General features: G+C 41.8%; 1 protein-coding gene across 1 annotated transcript in view; it reads left to right on the top strand.

Annotated features, from left to right (window-relative positions):
• The first annotated feature begins 3,285 nt into the window (after positions 1 to 3,285).
• LOC106817128 overlaps positions 3,286 to 16,250 on the top strand; it is a 16,584-nt gene continuing 3,619 nt past the window's right edge. Inside the window, exons 1-14 of the mRNA XM_014821775.1 lie at positions 3,286 to 3,431; positions 8,197 to 8,422; positions 8,638 to 8,813; positions 9,231 to 9,478; positions 9,670 to 9,827; positions 10,141 to 10,267; positions 10,617 to 10,725; positions 11,082 to 11,253; positions 11,453 to 11,599; positions 11,798 to 11,947; positions 12,108 to 12,281; positions 12,554 to 13,882; positions 14,230 to 14,355; positions 14,958 to 15,104. Coding sequence (XP_014677261.1) covers positions 3,412 to 3,431; positions 8,197 to 8,422; positions 8,638 to 8,813; positions 9,231 to 9,478; positions 9,670 to 9,827; positions 10,141 to 10,267; positions 10,617 to 10,725; positions 11,082 to 11,253; positions 11,453 to 11,599; positions 11,798 to 11,947; positions 12,108 to 12,281; positions 12,554 to 13,882; positions 14,230 to 14,355; positions 14,958 to 15,104 — 3,309 coding nt within the window. The 5' untranslated portion in view covers positions 3,286 to 3,411. The remainder of the gene's footprint in view (positions 3,432 to 8,196; positions 8,423 to 8,637; positions 8,814 to 9,230; positions 9,479 to 9,669; positions 9,828 to 10,140; positions 10,268 to 10,616; positions 10,726 to 11,081; positions 11,254 to 11,452; positions 11,600 to 11,797; positions 11,948 to 12,107; positions 12,282 to 12,553; positions 13,883 to 14,229; positions 14,356 to 14,957; positions 15,105 to 16,250) is intronic.

Genomic DNA, 16,250 nt, shown 5'->3' with positions numbered 1-16,250 from the left:
ACACACACTACACACACGACACGACACACACACACACACACACACACACACACACACACACACACACACACACACACACACTCAAACACAATATATATATATATATATATAATAGTGCTACGAGGCTCATTCGCGGGATTCGCGCTCACACAGCAGATGCGATATACATAATTGCAGGGGTTAATAATGACAAAGTTTTGTCATTATTAACCCCTGATAATTGTCGTCTATATCATAGGAAGCGATACAACAGCGAGAATAAAAAGGTTATACGTACGAACGTCCAACTCTGAAAAGGCAGATCCCAAATTTACGAGCACCAACAGAGTCAACACCAAACCTCCAACCATTGCCCGTTCTTTACATTTATGCCACGGACCTCTTATATCCTACGTGATTGACAGTGGCAAGAGCTGTCTCGCAATCCGCCGTAGGTACGTGCTGTATGCGCACTAGATACAATAACTAATGTAAACCAACACAAGTGTCCCCCTACACTTATATATATATATATATATATATATTCGAGGGCGGCGCGGGTACNCATCATCTCTATTCTTGAACAGCAGCGGCTCCATTCAGGCGATCGGCCGTTCAAGCCGGTACGGGAGATTACGGTACACATATATTTGCTAATATATTGACTAATCGTGCATCAATAAACTCAATATTCACAGAGAGTATAGCTAAGACATGTGTCTATAGGTATCTAGAATATTAAAAATTTAATCATCTGAAATTTGCTTCTGCGCGCATAACTAATCGTGCAGGACTAGCATGACTAATTGTGCCGCTTCGTGTGTCAATAAACTCAATATTCACAGCTAGTAGTAGTATGAATTTAAGCCGGTACGGGAGATCTTTTGCATAATACATTCTAGATACCTATAGACACATGTCTTGGCTATACTCTCTGTGAATATTGAGTTTATTGACGCACGATTAGTCAATCTATTACTTTAGCAAATATATGCGTACAGTCATCTCCCGTACCGGCTTGAATATAGACGCTCCCAGCGGATTCGATGAGTTGTTTTGACATTTGAAGCATTTGACGAATCAATTGTTGCAAATAATTTTAATAAGTATTTCACAAGTGTGGCCTCAAACTTGGTGAACGATCTACCACAAAAGGAAGGGACGTATGATGAGATTAGTCTTTAAAATTAGGCAGTGGCTACGGGTACGGTAGCCGTATCTTAATGTCTCGAGGCTACGGGTACGGGAGTCCATTCGCTTTCATACTTAACGAGACAAAGATGGCGGCGGTGGCGCCAGATTTCGAAATAACGCCTTGGGAAATAAATTCACGATTTGAGAGTTTAGGTGAGCTAGAACCCTAACCCTAAACCTAACCCTAACCATAACCCTAAACCTAACCCTAACCCTAAACCTAACCCTAACCATAACCCTAAACCTAACCCTAACCCTAACCCTAACCATAACGCCAAAAAGGGGCTTGAACGACCGACGGCTACCGTACCTCTAACCACTGCGTTAAAATTATATTATTATCTAGGGACAAAGGTGCATAGTAGAAAATTTATTTACTTTTACAACGGTGGGAGAGGAAGAGGTACGGGTGCTGAAAAACATTAATACAGGTACTGGTAAGGCTATTGGGTTAGATAATATTCCCGCAAAATTTATAAAAGATGGATCAAACGTTATATTTGCTTAGCTCTTACACATGTAATCAACATGTCATTCATCCAAGGAAAAATCCCTGATGACATGAGCCTTCGGAAGGGTCATTCCGATACATAAAAAAAATAGCAAAACAGAAACCGGAAACTATATAGGCCTGTGTCAATTTTAAGTGTCATGTCCAAAGTTTTCCAAGAGCGAATAGCTAGCCTATAACGTAGAGAAATATTTAATAGAAAATTCATTGCTGTACGAGTTCCAATCTGGCTTTAGATCAAATTTCTCAACTGACACAAGTTTAATTCATCTAACTGATATTATTCGTAATGAGTTGGACAAAGGAAATCTATCTGGTATGATTTTATTAGATCTTCAAAAAGCTTTTGATATACTGTTGACCATAAAATTCTACTAGCCAAGCTAAAAATTATGGGAATGGATATTAGGACTGTAAAATGGTTCGGTGCTTATCTCTCTGGTAGAAGCTAAATAACTGATGTAGGAGGTATACCTTCTCTAATAAGGACCCTATTGCATGTTGAGTACCACAAGGCTCGATTTTGGGTCCTCTGTTATTTCTGATTTATGTTAATAACATGGCAAAGGCAGTTAACGTCAAGCTTTTATTATATGCTGACGATTCGGCCTTAGTAGTTTCAGGGACAGAGGTACAGGCTATACATGAAGAATTAAGTAGAGAATTGCATTCCATTAATAATTGGCTCAATGATAATAATTTATCCTTGCATCTTGGAAAAACAGACTTCCATTTTTTTGGAACTAAACACAAACTCAGGGATAATCCAAAACTGGATATCAGATGTAATGGGGTGGCAATTGCACATAAAAATACAGTTAAGTATCTAGGAATAGACTTGGAAGACTCCATGAGTGGTGAGGTAACGGGAATTAAGGTTGTAAAAAAGGTTAACAATAGATTTGAATTTTGAATTTGAATGAAATTTCTTTCCAGAAAAGCTATGTATTTAAACACGGCATGTAAAAGATTACTAGTTTCTTCCATTCAATATGTCATTTTGACTATGCAAGCAGTATATGGTACAGCAGTCTCACAAAGCGCACAAGGGCTAACCTGCAAGGGTGTCAAAATAAAGCCATTAGTAATTAGATGTGTTCTCAACCTAGGTAGTAGGTACTAGAATACACATAGGTGCTAGAGAGTTCATATATCGCATCTAACTGCCGGGTGCCCCCTTGGCTCGTGCCCAAGCGTTCGTGAAAAAGCAGCATCTGCATGTCTATTTAGATTCAATAATGTAACCCAGCAAAGTAAAATAATAATGTTGTATTACATTATTGCATCTACAGTCTATCTATGTGTTGTATGTCTTTGAAGCACATATGATTAGTGTACAATCCACTGGGCTGTATATAACAGAGTTATTACAGCTCAGTGGTGAGTGGTGCCATTCGAAGACTCAGTGACCAAAGATCCTATAGTGCCGTAGTGCCATTCACTCTACGATCTTTGTCAGTGACTGCTGGACTGCTGAGACTGCTGGATGGAGCTATAGATGGCGCCCCCTACATGACCGGTGCCCACGCTAACATTTGTTATGGCATCTGTGATTGGTTACTCTATACAAGAGGTAAGCTTCGATTGGTGGGTAAGGCAATGCTGTTTAAAGTGGGATTACAAAACCCTCAGCCACGAAGAAAATAACTGGCTTTAGTACACTTACTGCATATTTTGTAACAATTTTGCAGCTATATCGGCAGTCAGCATCAATTTATCTATACCAGATGTCATCAAAGGCAAAGAGGTAACTAGAATAACATTTGGCATTACTAACATGCTGACATAGTACTATTTTCAATTTGTTATTATTACTATTTCTATAGCCGGTAACTTCTTGATTGACAGCTAGGCCTAGCGTTTAAATGGCAAGCTGGCAACAAACCAGCGTTACAAATCTAACACTGATCTAAATCTGACACTGTCGCCCCTATTAAACAAGTTAGAATATAACAAAGAATAGATACAATAATGTAACCCAAACCCAAGAGGATAGGGGGTAATAATGTAACCCCTATCCTCTTTTGGGTTTGGGTTACATTATTGTATCTAAACAAAGAACTGAGCCATGGTTTGATTGTGAGATTAGGGAGCTTATTCTGGAACAAGATAGAAAATTACTGCTTCATAAGAGGAGTAAAGATGAATTTACATACAAGGATTTTAGATTGCTTAGAAACAAAGTTCAAAATAAAATTAAGAAAGCAAAGGCTACTTACGCTCATAGGGTCTATGTCCCCCAGGGTACTGCCGGAACGTACCATGGTCACTATTTGATATGGTTAGGGTTAGGATTAGGGTTAGAGTTAGGCCGGGTTAGGATAAGGGTTAGAGTTAGGCCGGGTTAGGATTAGGGTTAGAGTTAGGCCGGGTTAGGATTAGGGTTAGAGTTAGGCCGGGTTAGGATTAGGGTTAGAGTTAGGCCGGGTTAGGATAAGGGTTAGAGTTAGGCCGGGTTAGGATTAGGGTTAGAGTTAGGCCGGGTTAGAGTTAGGGAGTAGGCGTAGGCGACTCCCTAGACTCGTTAGTGAAGTAGGCGAGGTACTGTCCGGCATATTACATAGTACCTGGGTACGTTCCGGTATACCGGACCGTACCCAGGATACGTTCCGGCAGTACCCTGGGGGACATAGACCCTCTCAGCGCTACTTACTATACGGAAAAGGTTGAGGACCACAAAAATGACCCTAACAAATTATGGCAGACTTTGAAGAGTATGAGAATGAAAAATAAGGGAATCAGTAACTTGGGCGTGGTATAGGTGCGGGCGGACATCCGGGAACTTTTGACTATTTGACCGGATGTAGATTCGAGCCAATGAACAACCCGTAGTAACACACGCTCAATGCCACGCAGCGCCATAGGCCAAGCTGAATTTAAATACATTGTGGTGTTGGATGCCGCCAATCACAGTCCTCTTCAAGTGACAAGAATATGATCATTCTTTGAGCTGCCTAGCTCGAGAGGAGAGACGCATGGCAACCAGCAATTCAGTCAACGAGAACGAGACGGCCGTAGCCAATGGTGGAAAACAGTGTCGAAAACGGGCGAGTAGCTCTCGCTGAAAAAGCAGTTTTTGCACACTTCTGCTGAAGTCCACATAATGTTTCTCGGTCGAAAAATGAAACAGAAGAAGACCCTTAAGAACACCCGTGCTCGCAGTTGAAAATGCGGCTACCCCACCATCTTACGGAAAATGACATAGTCTCAATCCTGGACATCATCTCTACTCTTGAACAGCATCGGCACTCCACTTCAGGCGGTCCGGCACGTTCAAGCCGATACTCCGGAGATTACCTACACATATATTTGCTCAATATAATGCACTAATCGTTCTCAATTACTGCAATATTCACGAGAGTATAAGCTAAAGACATGTAGTCTATAGAGTGAATACTAAGAATTATTAAAAATTTAAATCATCCTGAATTTTGCTTCTGCGCGCCGTAACTAATCGTGCAAGGGACAAACAAAAAAAAAAAAAAAAAAATAGCATGACTAATTTGTTGCCGCTTCGCTGTGTCAATAAACCCAATATTCCAGCTGTAGTAGTTATGAATTCAAGCCGTACGGAGACTTTCTGCATTTAATACCATTCTAGATACCTATAGACATGTCTTAGCTATACATCTCTGTCAATATTAGATCTTATTGAACGCCCACGATTAGGTCAGATCTATACTATTAGCCAAAATATATGAGTACAGATCATCTCTGGTACCGGCTTAATATAGACGCTCCAGCGGTTCGCGCTTTTTTCATCGCTCGCGGCCCACCGACGTATTGCTAAGGGAATTACGTCACTCGCCCCACCTATATACTATACTAGCAGGCTAAAAAAATTATGAGAAAATATATGTTTGACACATTCAAATGTGAAGCATTTGACGAACTCAATTGTTTGACAAACTTAATTTTAAACAGTATTTCAACAAGTGTGGCGCCTCAACATTGGTGAGATTACCACAACAAGGAAGGCGACTTATGATGAGATTAGTCTTAAAATTACGGAAAGTGGCTACGGGCTACGGTAGCCGTATCTTAATGTCTCCGAGGCTACGGTTACGGGAGTCCATGTCGGCTTTCATATTAACGAGACAAAGTATGGCACGCGGTGGCGCAGATTCGCAAATAAACGCCTTGGGAAATCAAATTTCACGATTTGAGAGTTTAGTGGAGCTCAGAACCCTAACCTACCTAAACCTCAACCCTAACCATAACCCTCAAACCTAAGCCCTAACCCTAATCTACCCTAACCCTAACATCAACGCCAAGAAAAGGGGCTTGAACACCGACGGCTCCACCGTTACTCTAGCCACTCGTTAAAATTATTTATTCATCTAGGCCGACCAGAGGTGATAGCCAGACAAATTCATTCTACTTTATACAAACGTGGGAGATGCGAAGAGTACGGGTGCCTGAACAAACATTAATAAGGTCACTGCGTAAGGCTAATTGGGTTAGATATATTCCCGCAAAATTCTATAAAAGATGACCAACGTTATATTGCTCAGCTCTGTAACATGTAATCACACAGTCATTCATCCATAAGGAAAAATCCCTGATGACATGAGCTTCGGAAGGGTCATTCGATACATAAAAACATGCAAAACAGATCCGGAAACTATATAGTGCCTGTGTCAATTTTCAGTGTTCATGTCCAAGAGTTTTCAAGAGCGATAGCTAGCCTATAACGTAGAGCAAATATTTAATAAAAATTTCAGTTGCTCGTACGGAGTTCCAATATGCCTTTAGATTCATAATTTTTCTCACTGGCACACAAGTCTTAATTCATCTAACTCATTTTCTCGTAATGCAGTCGGACAAAAGAATCGTATCTGTATTTGCGCCGCCGCCGGCCCGGGGGGCGGGCGGGGCCCGCGCGCCCCCGGGCCGGGCGACCGGCCACCGGCTGGCGGCGCACCGGGGGGGCGGGCGCGGCCGCCCTTTATTTAAGATCTTCAAAAAGCTTTATGATATACTGCTTGACATAAAATTCTACTACCAAGCTCAAATTATGGGAATGGATATTAGGACTGTAAAATGGTTCGGTGCTTATCTCTCTGGTAGAAGCTAAATAACTGATGTAGGAGGTATACCTTCTCTAATAAGGACCCTATTGCATGTTGAGTACCACAAGGCTCGATTTTGGGTCCTCTGTTATTTCTGATTTATGTTAATAACATGGCAAAGGCAGTTAACGTCAAGCTTTTATTATATGCTGACGATTCGGCCTTAGTAGTTTCAGGGACAGAGGTACAGGCTATACATGAAGAATTAAGTAGAGAATTGCATTCCATTAATAATTGGCTCAATGATAATAATTTATCCTTGCATCTTGGAAAAACAGACTTCCATTTTTTTGGAACTAAACACAAACTCAGGGATAATCCAAAACTGGATATCAGATGTAATGGGGTGGCAATTGCACATAAAAATACAGTTAAGTATCTAGGAATAGACTTGGAAGACTCCATGAGTGGTGAGGTAACGGGAATTAAGGTTGTAAAAAAGGTTAACAATAGATTTGAATTTTGAATTTGAATGAAATTTCTTTCCAGAAAAGCTATGTATTTAAACACGGCATGTAAAAGATTACTAGTTTCTTCCATTCAATATGTCATTTTGACTATGCAAGCAGTATATGGTACAGCAGTCTCACAAAGCGCACAAGGGCTAACCTGCAAGGGTGTCAAAATAAAGCCATTAGTAATTAGATGTGTTCTCAACCTAGGTAGTAGGTACTAGAATACACATAGGTGCTAGAGAGTTCAAGGCTGTAAATTGGGTACCTGTAGAGTTCAGGGTAATGCAACTGAAGGTCAATAGCGTTTTTAAAATATTACATAATCTTGGCCCACAGTATATGACAGAGAAGGTTCCATGTTAACGTCAGAAGTCCATAGTTTCAATACAAGGGAAGGTGAGATGTCTATTTTTAAACCGAGGGTGGGAAGCAGTGGGAAAAACTGCAATTGAAGCTTGGAACTCTCTACCACAGCAAGTTAGGACAAATTCTGTTTATTCTAGTTTTAAGTATAGTGTTAAGAAATGTCTGATGGAAAAGGTAGAAACATTAGAGGCAGAGGAGTATGATTTTCGCTAAAATAATTCGGTTGAAATTAGTCGCTAATAATACATACATGTATAATGATCAAGCTCTTGATAATATTATAATCTCGTAATAACATCAAATTGATCAGCTAAATGGTTGAATACATGTATGGGAAGTGTGTTGCCAACATGAGCATATATATCACTATAGTTATGAGCCCCTATGCTTCATCTCTGGCAGAGCGAAGAGCTATTTAAGTAGAGCTAATCTGTATATATATTGCCATGCAAATTTAATATCATTATGAATGCAGCTTGAGGCAGCTGTGAGAATAACAGCTGTCTTAAAATACATGACTGTTTCTTAAAGCGATGAGGCACTATTACTATGCAAGAATAATGTGGCAACCAAATGGTAATATAAATATTATTAATGTTGAAGTTTTATTTTTTTTCAGTAAACTTCCTCGCCCAGTTGGCAGCAGAACTAGAGACTCAATTTTAGCTGGGAGATCATCCTTCATTGTTTCTAAATCTAAATTAGCAACTATAAGCTCCAAACCCTCAAATGTGAACAGCAAGACGAGCCGGGTTAAGCCTATCCCAAACTTCAATCAGCTTCATCAGCAGTGGCAATCACAACTCGATAGAGGGAAGTTGTGCTGCAAAAAAGCCAATACCAGTGTAAGGATGGTTGTAGTTTAAAGACAACTCGGTTTCACAGCAAAATGGTCATTAATTTAGTATATATACATGTCGGTTTATAAAATTATACTGTTTAGAAGATTTTCCTATATAAGTACATCAAGACAGATATCTGCATAATTGTGTCATCTTAAATTGCTATAAAGATTAGTTGGCTATTTTCATTCCAATCTTACTGGATATTTTTTTATCAGGTGCACGAGTTTGATTTCAATAGTCAATTGAGTTATGCACCTACCCAGCCAAAGGATGTTCTATGGGAGCAGGACTTTGAAGCTGATCCGGAGGCACTACAGAGTATTTTGAAGCATGAAGGTCTCTCACAACATTCAGTGTTACAAGGCAGAGCGACTATAGCTGCTGTACCTAGGTATAGTCCTTCAAGTGTTTCTTTTCAAGTATACATGCATTTAAATGACTAGGTTACATGGTAGGTGAGAAAAATGAGTAAGGAATGTTCTTTTGCATTTAGGTTTTGCATAAAATCCAATTGCTATCATGAGAAAATATATTCCAGAGCGTTTTTTCCTAATACTGATAGGAAGTTTCCCATGATTGCTTAAAATGTGGGCCGTTATGATTTATGTACCTTTCAATTTTGTAACATCTATTTTTTAGTGAGATACACAATTAAAGCTAAGTGCCTATCTAAAGTTCTAATGCATTAGTCTAACAGTATGTCAAACGTTGCAAAGCCCATGTGACAGTTGATGGATCATATTGCTAGGCATGTAGTTATATTGAAACTGATTTACTGTAGGTACACATTCTGCAATCGTCTTTTCAGAAATAGAAAAGGTAGTGAGCACACTGCAAAATCGGGCACTCAACGCATCCAGCATAAAACTCCCAGCACCCCCCAGTCGAGACGTGTTCTAGGTCAGCTTCCAAGCGATTTTTTACGCACACGACTCAACAATGATTCATCTGGTAACTCTAGCCGGACAAACATACAGCAGAAGTCGGGGAATAGAAGCAATGGGTTGATCGGCTCCAGTAAGAAGCCGAGAAAATCATTTGTGGAAGAGCAGGAAGGTAATATAGCGGGAGTTTGTGATAAGAATATCCCATGAAAGCATCATTTATCTATAATCCAAAGTTATGGTAAACGAACCATCAGCATTAATTAGTATCATATTGTAATTACACATATTCTATTCAGCACATTTATATATCAGAGAAATTCAGAATGTCGGGAGGAAAGAAACACGTGTTTCATATTTCAGCATATAACATTGAATTTGAAGTCGACAATAATGCCCTGGCAAGCATAATCGATAATACGGGTATTGCTGGAGCCCTCCGGAAGCAGCCAGTGGCCAACAATATAACCCGACAGACATATGGCGGTAGGAGTACACGAAAACAGCAGCAGCCTAGAGAGGTGAGCTCTGCTCAACTTGTCTTGCAAAACTTTGCAGCTTGCATTGGTATAGATTGCATCGCATCGCAACATCTACTTTGTTTCAGTTTCCAAAAAATAGTCTGCGTTATATCAGAATTGTGTGTCTTTCTAGCTTTCACATATTTTTGCCAATGTTTATCGTAGTAAGTTAACTTCAGCTCAGGTGTGTCTATAGCCATATGTTATTTCACAGGTGACTGATAGATCTTTATAAAATGAATGTTTTTGTTGTAGGCAAGAACTGGTTTAAGTGTGAGCATTGATTGGTTTTCCATGTTTTTTTTTTACTTAGGGGCCAAGAATGTCTATATATGATGCTGTTTCTCGACCATACCAAAATGCTAACGAATTTTACACTTCATACAGAGACAGAATGAAACGAGTGTTTTCTGAGTTGGATGAGAATGATGAAAATGATGGCAAGTTAATGTTTATATATTTATATATGTATGTATGTATAATGTTTGTTATTCCGTTCTGTAATCAATCACACTGCTTTGTGTTATGGATACAAGCATCAGGTATTATTAATTATAATTATAATTATTAATTAGGCATGTATTTAGCTATTTGAAAAATTGTAATGGGACCTCTCTAATACATTAGGCATAGGATTAGTAGAATACCTTGTCTCTAGTTTATAAAGTTTGAAGTAAACGAGTACTCCCGAGGAACAACTGTGTGTCATGAAATTTACTCTTCACTAAAGGTATAGTAGATATTGCAAAGATTTGGGAAATCACAATTTTATATGTGTTGCCACTGTAGCACCTCTCCGACCGTCACTACATGGCAAGGTTCAACAGAGTAACCATGGTAACAAACATACACCGGCAGCAATGAGGATGCCAGCACAGGAGAGGGCTCATGCAACCAGGCATGTCAGAGTTACAATAATTTGTTGAGTTGCGAGCACTCACTGATTTGATGCCCTAACAACTTCAGTATAGATAATTTTAATAACAGATTGATAGCGCTATAATATCACATTATATGTTTAAGATTCATAATTTTGAAACACAATATACACAGAATGAACACAGATCTCACAGAAAAATTAGAATAAATATGAGTAACACCATATTTATATATACCCAACGTTATTGGCATATATGTATATGTATATATGTGTGCGTGTGTGGTTGTGTGTGTGTGCGTGCGTGCCTGTGCGTGCGTGCGTGCGTGCTTGTACGTGTGTGTGTGTATATTCACATTCTCATTTCATATTTGTAGGTCATCCTTGTATAATGCTTACACACCCAAAGCTATGGTCACCAGCCCAACATCCATGCTTCTACAGAGGACTAGCAGGCTGTCGATATACGACTCAGTGCGGATAACTAACGTCTTTGGCCACATGGAGCCAAAAGTTAGTAGCACGCAGAAGATGAGTGCACAAAGAATGGTAATTTAAGTTAATAAGCACTGCATTATAACTCGATAGCAACTAGCAGTTTGAAAACAGTTTCGTTTGTTCTTGAGAAGAGCAAAGAACCACGTACAGACGTATGGTGCTTGTGAAGTGAAATGCTTGAGTATGTTGTAGTTTCTCACTTGGGTCATTAGGGAAGTGTGGAATGAATGGTTGGGTACCTCTACTGCAGGCACGTCGGGTGCCCAAGGATATGAAACCTTCACCAGTCCTGCAAAATGATAGAGTCACTACTGAACAAAAGACAGGCAAGAAGAAGAACCAGGAGAATTTGGATCACATGGCCAACAAAGATGTATCGCACAGCAGAGTGCAAAAGGTTTTTCACACCAAAAAAAATCGATATAATTTTGGTTAACTTTTAAAGATGTATGTACCAATATTATAGAGCTGTAGTGTACATCAAAATACATAGTAAGTGCTATCTGAATCTTTCAATTTTCGTACATCGGATATACTGTTTAATACTGTACACATGCGTATGGGTATGTTTGTGTATAATGTGTTTTGTTCGTAGGACGTGGTGGCCAAAACATTGACCTTTGGAGAGGATCCGCCATTGCCGATTGCTGGAGAAAGCTGCCGGTCTTATGAATGCAGTCCCGATAACAGTGCGAGCTTGGACGACAGCCTCGGTCTAAACACGACAGTATTCAATCAGCTAAAGGTGGAAAACATTAAAATCTATGCACATAATAAGAATCTATATCTGATTATTTATATGTCTATAGAATAATAAGGGAACATAAAGTAACAGCTTTAAAATGCTGCATGCTGTTGCAAATAGTTTTGTAGATGTAGTGTTTTATATTTCTGTTTAAATTTAGGAGCTGGATGAGAAAGAGAAACTCCTAGAGCTGGAAATTCAACGGATAGCAGAAGCTGAAGGTCACAACGGTGAAGGTCACAGTCGAGCCAAAGATTTCCTACTCGATCGGACTACGGACTCGATCAGCGAGCCGATTGCTCACATGCACACAACACACAGTGGGACTGTACAGGTCAGTTTATTAGCTTTATTATGTCACAAGATGTGACAACCGGGAAGGTTAAACCAATTCTCACTCTGATTGTTTGCATGCATCTTTCCCACATTATTTGTCTATGCAAGTTAATGCTCATGATATGCACAATAACATATGCACATGTGATAACACGATTTTTATGGTGAGCATGGCAGCGAGGGGTTAGGCAAACACGATTTTCGTTGGGAGGTGTTAGCAAACAATGTCGGTTGTATTGTTAAAATGATTTGTGACATATCCTCTCGCAGAATCGTGGTCAGCCGAATCAGCTTCAGCAGCAGCAGCAGCGGCAGCGGCCAGAGTCGGGGACGCAGAGCAGCGAGGATGACCGTCAGCCGAATCGTCCGTGCGGTTACAACGTTGGAGAGCTGGCGGGGTGTCTCGGTCGAGGCGCGGCTGCGTCTGGTAGGTCACGTAATGCGCGCACCGACCCGCGCGTGAGAGCGTGGAGAGAGGACACCGAGTCGGTGACGGAGAAGGTGACAGATCGACGACGTCTGGGGAGAACCGCCTCACAGCAGCAGCCAGCAGTCGCAGGTGGCACCTCCTCGGACAGCGCGAGAAGCTGCGTCGCGGAGGCGAGTGAGACACGCGAGGCAAAGTCGAACGACAGCGGCAGCGCTACGAGCGCGAGCGAGGCGAGGGAGGTCGGCGAGTCGAGGCGGCCCCTGTTCTACGACGACACGACGAGCCAGCACATACTGCAGTGCCTGGAGCTGATCCAGAAGCAGCAGATGGAGCTGCTTCGGCTACAGGCATCCTCTGTCGGGGCCACGCACGGCATCTCCAAAACCGTTGATATAGAGGGCAGCATTGATCTTCTCCAGAGGGAGCTGCAGACGCTGATGTCAAGCTCTTCTGCAGCGAAGAAGCAAGACTCGAGCTTCCTCTCTGGGAAGAGCCACTCTGAGAGCCACCGTGGTTTAGAACCTAGCGCAACGACCCGCACAGACAGCCCGCGGGGTTCTGAACCCACCGTGAAGACCCGTGTAGAGCATGGCTGTGAGCCCACTGTGAAGGATGGCATGTTCAAGGCGCCCGCTGCAGCCACCCTCAGTAGAAGAGCCACGGCGGCGACTGAGACACCGGTGGCGGCCTCTGGCGGTCTGTCGCGCGAGGAAGATGCGTCCGTCATTGCTGGCCTCCTCGCCGGCACGCCCGCCGCTCACATAGACTACAGTCTCACCAACAGCTTTGCTCCACCGTTCGTCTCGACGGCCGTCAAGAAGCCGCCGCGCACGCCCGCTGCGACGTTTGCGCCCGCTGTGCTGCTGCATGCAGAGGGCGCCGGCGTAGCTCCGACCCCGGCGAGGTTGACCTCGTCGCTGCTGGCGACGCCGCAGGTGCACCGGCGCTGCGCGGAGGCACGCGCTGTCAGCGCCCCCATCAGGACTCCGCTGGCGATGAGAAACGCCGCGATCAGCTACACGGTGGCACAGCACCTGTCAGGGGTGGCTAAACCCGCCCACCGCCCGCTATTTGAGGACACAATCAACCTGTCAAGCGCGTTGCCACCGACGCCGACCGTGGGCCTGCAGGCGCTGGAAGAGAAGCTGTTTGAGCGGTACCGGAGTGACGTAAGGATTTTGTATAGCATAACTCTGATTATCAAAAATGCATGTGATGTGACGATTTTAAATCGAGTTTAAAAGAAAATTTGATTATTGGAAAGCACTTCACTCACATTAATCTTTAGCAAAGCAGTTCCCATACTTTTTTTGGTACCACTCAAATTTGCAATCAAAAGGTCCCCTCAACCCTCTTGCTCAACGTATGTATACAAACATATTTATTTTTTTTGTTGATAAGAAATGTAGCTTCCGGTTGCGTCCAGTGTTATAAAATTTGCATGTTAATAAACCACTGATAACAAGCATGAAACTCTAATAAAGCTTCTATACTACTGCTACACTTTCTTTCACAGCAACCGAAGGTACAGCCTGAAAGGGAACAAGTGTCTTTCGACAAGACTAAAACCTGTACTGCTAGCAATGGCTCCTCTCGTACACTGAGACAGAGCCCTAAGGAAATACCCACTCTTCTTGCTCAGGTAATGAACTGTACGAGTCATACGTGCACCTTGACCTTACCATACAAATATATTATATCATATATTCACAAGATCATTCATGCGATGTCTACTCATCACAGCACTGTTATCAGTTGTGCAAATTTGACATGCTTTATCAGAGGTGATATGGCATGGCCCCATGTATGGGAAATTTCCACGAAATCAATGCAGTGTTATCAGTCATGGAGCTCTTATGACGCAGGTAGTGCTGACACGATGGTCGGGAGCACCTTGCGCTGTAAACACGTGGGCGTAATCACACGAGAACGTAGCTCGACTGTTATCTGTGTTGCACCCTTTTTACGGCTAGGTCAACGTTGATTGTTACCCCTGTCACACATCATTTACGCCTCCTCCGACCAAGGTCTATGCAATCCTAGTAAGCAGACCTCTTGATCGCCCACTACATATGCACGTAGGTGTGATGGCACGTGTAAGAACTTAATAGCCTGACTGTTACCTCCGACACCTACATTTTTTGGCTCCGACAGCCATCGATGCAATTGTTACGAGGCGGCTTCCTCCCTCGCCTACCGCGTCCTGCGTATGCGCATGCAAATTCGTCACCGCTGCCTGCACAGGTCACGCTGCAGCAGTCGTCGCAGAGGTTTCACGACGTGCTGTTGGACGAGGAATGCGCGCTGCACATGTGCTACCAGCTTCCGGCGGCCGGCAGCACCCGCTGTCGAGACCCTGTCGCCACCATGCTGTTCATGGGAGATGATATGGTATGAACGAACAGTCCGTATACTAGTATATACTACTGGTAGTACTACACTAGTATATATATATACAGTCCGTATAGCTGCTATATTGTACCAGTACTTTGACCTGCCAAACTGTAATGGTTCATAGGCAGCTCTAGCAAACCAGGGTTGTTAAGAAGTGTTATAAAAACAATGCTTAATAATGATGTGCCACTAGATCATCATTTTGGTGTACCCTGCATAGAAACTGGTTAGCTTTACTGAGGGTGTCGAGAGTGTCTCTATCAGCCGGACAAGTCGGGCCACTGAATGGAATCGTGCACACGTTTCTGGTTTTTTATCTCGAACCTTTAAGTTCGTGTTAGTGTGACAATATTGATCGACTAAAACTGTAGCTAACTGGTTTGTATGGCATGTTTTTTGTTTCATAATTCGATTTTAGTTTTATGGTTGGTTTGATCACATATAACATTCGATTTATCACATATAACATTTGATTTATTACATATAACATTCGATTTATCACATATAACATTTGATTTATTACATATAACATTCGATTTATCACATATAACATTTGATTTATCACATATAACATTTGATTTATTACATATAACATTCGATTTATCACATATAACATTCGATTTATCACATATAACATTTGATTTATTGCATATAACATTTGATTTATCGCATATAATATTTGATTATTTAATCATATGTTATATGCAATAAATCGACAATAATTCCCTGTTTTAAATGTTCACATTATTTGATTTTATATCAGAAAAGAGAATCAAACCATTCGATCCTGGCATCAAACCATTCGGTTTTGGAATCGAATCATTCGATCTGCGAATCGAACCATTTGATTCTGGAATTGAATCATTCGATTCACGGATCGAATGCTTCGATTCACGGATCGAATGATTCGATTCACGGATCGAATGCTTCGATTCACGGATCAAATGCTTCGATTCACGGATCGAATGATTTGATTCACGGATCGAAAGATTCGATTCACGGAATTATGTGCTTTCCGGCTGGCCGGCTCTGTCCTGAGCCACGCCTCACTTTGATCTCGGGCCCGACCGCTGACCTTCCCGTCTCTGTTTTGTACATTCCCCCGGACACCGGTTGCGTTCCCGCATCGTCATCACTTCCCTC

The sequence above is a fragment of the Priapulus caudatus genome, unplaced genomic scaffold, assembly GCF_000485595.1.
Source record: "Priapulus caudatus unplaced genomic scaffold, Priapulus_caudatus-5.0.1 Scaffold1603, whole genome shotgun sequence".
NCBI lineage: Eukaryota > Metazoa > Priapulida > Priapulimorpha > Priapulimorphida > Priapulidae > Priapulus > Priapulus caudatus.
Note: the sequence above shows the minus strand (reverse complement) of the source record. Positions and strands in the feature narration are given on the sequence as shown.